This window comes from Rhinopithecus bieti, unplaced genomic scaffold, assembly GCF_001698545.2.
Source record: "Rhinopithecus bieti isolate Rb0 unplaced genomic scaffold, ASM169854v2 scaffold_2439, whole genome shotgun sequence".
NCBI lineage: Eukaryota > Metazoa > Chordata > Mammalia > Primates > Cercopithecidae > Rhinopithecus > Rhinopithecus bieti.
In genome coordinates this window covers 4,584,497-4,586,682 of record NW_016804232.1, presented here as the reverse complement: position 1 = coordinate 4,586,682, position 2,186 = coordinate 4,584,497, and the positions used below count along the sequence as shown (strand labels likewise).

General features: G+C 40.6%; 1 protein-coding gene across 1 annotated transcript in view; it reads right to left on the bottom strand.

Moving 5' to 3' along the window:
* Positions 1-1,038: 1,038 nt before the first annotated feature.
* The window catches only part of LOC108526563 (T-complex protein 1 subunit alpha-like), a 7,927-nt gene continuing 6,779 nt past the window's right edge, over positions 1,039-2,186 (bottom strand). The window contains 1 exon segment of the mRNA XM_017867366.1: positions 1,039-1,177. Within this exon segment, the coding sequence (XP_017722855.1) occupies positions 1,039-1,177 (139 nt within the window).

The window sequence follows — 2,186 nt, the reverse complement described above, 5'->3', positions numbered from 1 at the left end:
GAGGTGGAGTCTACAGAGACAGGCAGGTTTCCTTGAGCTGCTGTGAGCTCCACCCAGTTCGAGCTTCCCAGCGGCTTTGTTTACCTACTTAAGCCTCAGCAATGGCCGCCACCCCTCCCCCAGCCTCGCTGCTGCCGTTTCGGGTAGATCACAGACTGCTGTGCTAGCAATGAGGGAGGCTCCGTGGCCGTGGGACCCTCCCGGCCCGGTGTGGGTATAATCTCCTGGTGTGCCCGTTTGCTTAAAGCGCAGTATTGGGGTGGGAATTACCCGATTTTCCAGGTGTTGTGTGTCTCAGTTCCCCTGGCTAGGAAAAGGGATTCCCTTTCCCCTTGCGCTTCCCAGGTGAGGCAATGCCTCGCCCTGCTTCAGCTCTCGCTGGTCGGGCTGCAGAGGCTGACCAGCACCGATTGTCCGGCACTCTCCAGTGAGATGACCCCAGTACCTCAGTTGAAAATGCGGAAATCACCGGTCTTCTGTGTCGCTCGCGCCGGGAGTTGGAGACTGGAGCTGTTCCTATTCGGCCATCTTGCTCCGCCCCTCCATATTTATTTTTAATCCATATGTCTTTTGATATTTAAAGTGGATTTCTTGTAGACAACATATATTTTGGTCTTGTCTCTGATTCACTCTGATCTCCATTTGTTAATAGGTACATTTACATCACTGTTGTTCAAAGTAATTTTGCTATAGTTGCATTAACATCTACAGTGTTTATTACTGTTTTCTTCTATCTATTGCTCTTGTTCTTTGTTCATATTTTTTCTTCCACTCTTTTCTGCCTTTTGAAATTTTTAACTGGGCATTTTATATGATTCCATTTTATCTCCTTTCTCAGCATGTCAATTTTCCTTTTTAAAACACATTTTTAAGTGATTGCTCTGGAGTTTGAAACACACATTTACAGCTAACCCAAGTCTATTTTCTTTTCCTTTCTTTCTTTTTTTTTTTCAGCTTGTTTTACTTTAATGTATAATACCTAACTCAACGTACAAGACAATTGCATTTAACATTGTTATAAATAAAAGAGACATCAGATCAATCATTAAGGGCTCCAGAGTGAACAGCATCTTCATAACCTACATGTTTTTCATCTTTACTTTCTGGATGTAACTTAATAAGATCATCAATTTGAGGAATGGCAATTGCAGCTTCTGTTGCAAATTTAAAACTCTTATTTATTTATTTATTATTATACTTTAAGTTCTAGGGTGCATGTGTGCAACATGCAAATTTGTTACATAGGTATACATGTGCCATGTTAGTTTGCTGCATCCATTAACTCGTCATTTACATTGTGTATTTCTCCTAATGCTATCCTCCCCCACCACCATGACAGGCCCCAGTGTGTTATGTTCCCCTCCCTGTGTCCTAGTGTTCTTATTGTTCAATTCCCACCTATGAGTGAGAACATGTGGTGTTTGTTTTTCTGTCCTTGTGATAGTTTGCTCAGAATGATGGTTTCCAGATTCATCCACGTCCCTGCAAAGGACATGAACTCACCCTTTTTTATGTCTGCATAGTATTCCATGGTGAATATGTGCCACATTTTCTTAATCTAGTCTGTTATTGATGGACATTTGGGTTGGTTCCAAGTTTTTGCTATTGTGAATAGTGCCGCAATAAACATGCGTGTGTGTATGTCTTTATAGTAGCATGATTTATAATCCTTTGGGTATACACCCAGTAATGGGATCACTGGGTCAAACGGTATTTCTAGTTCTAGATCCTTGAGGAGTTGCCACACTTCCACAATGGTTGAACTAGTTTACACTCCCACCAACAGAGTAAAAGCCTTCCTATTTCTCCACATCCTCTCGAGCATCTGTTGTTTCCTGACATTTTAATGATCACCATTCTAACTGGTGTGAGATGGTATCTCATTGTGGTTTCGATTTGCATTTCTCTAATGACCAGTGATGATGAACATTTTTTCATGTGTCTGTTGGCTGCATAAATGTCTTCTTTTGAGCAGTGTCTGTTCATATCATTTGCCCACTTTTTGATGGGGTTGTTGGTTTTTTTCTTGAAAATTTGTTTAAGTTCTTTGTAGATTCTGGATATTAGCCCTTTGTAAGATGGGTAGATTGCAAAAATTTTCTCCCATTCTGTAGGTTGCCTGTTCACTCTGATTGTAGTTTTTTTTTTGTTTTTTGTTTTTTTTTGTTTTTTTTTTTTTGTTTTTG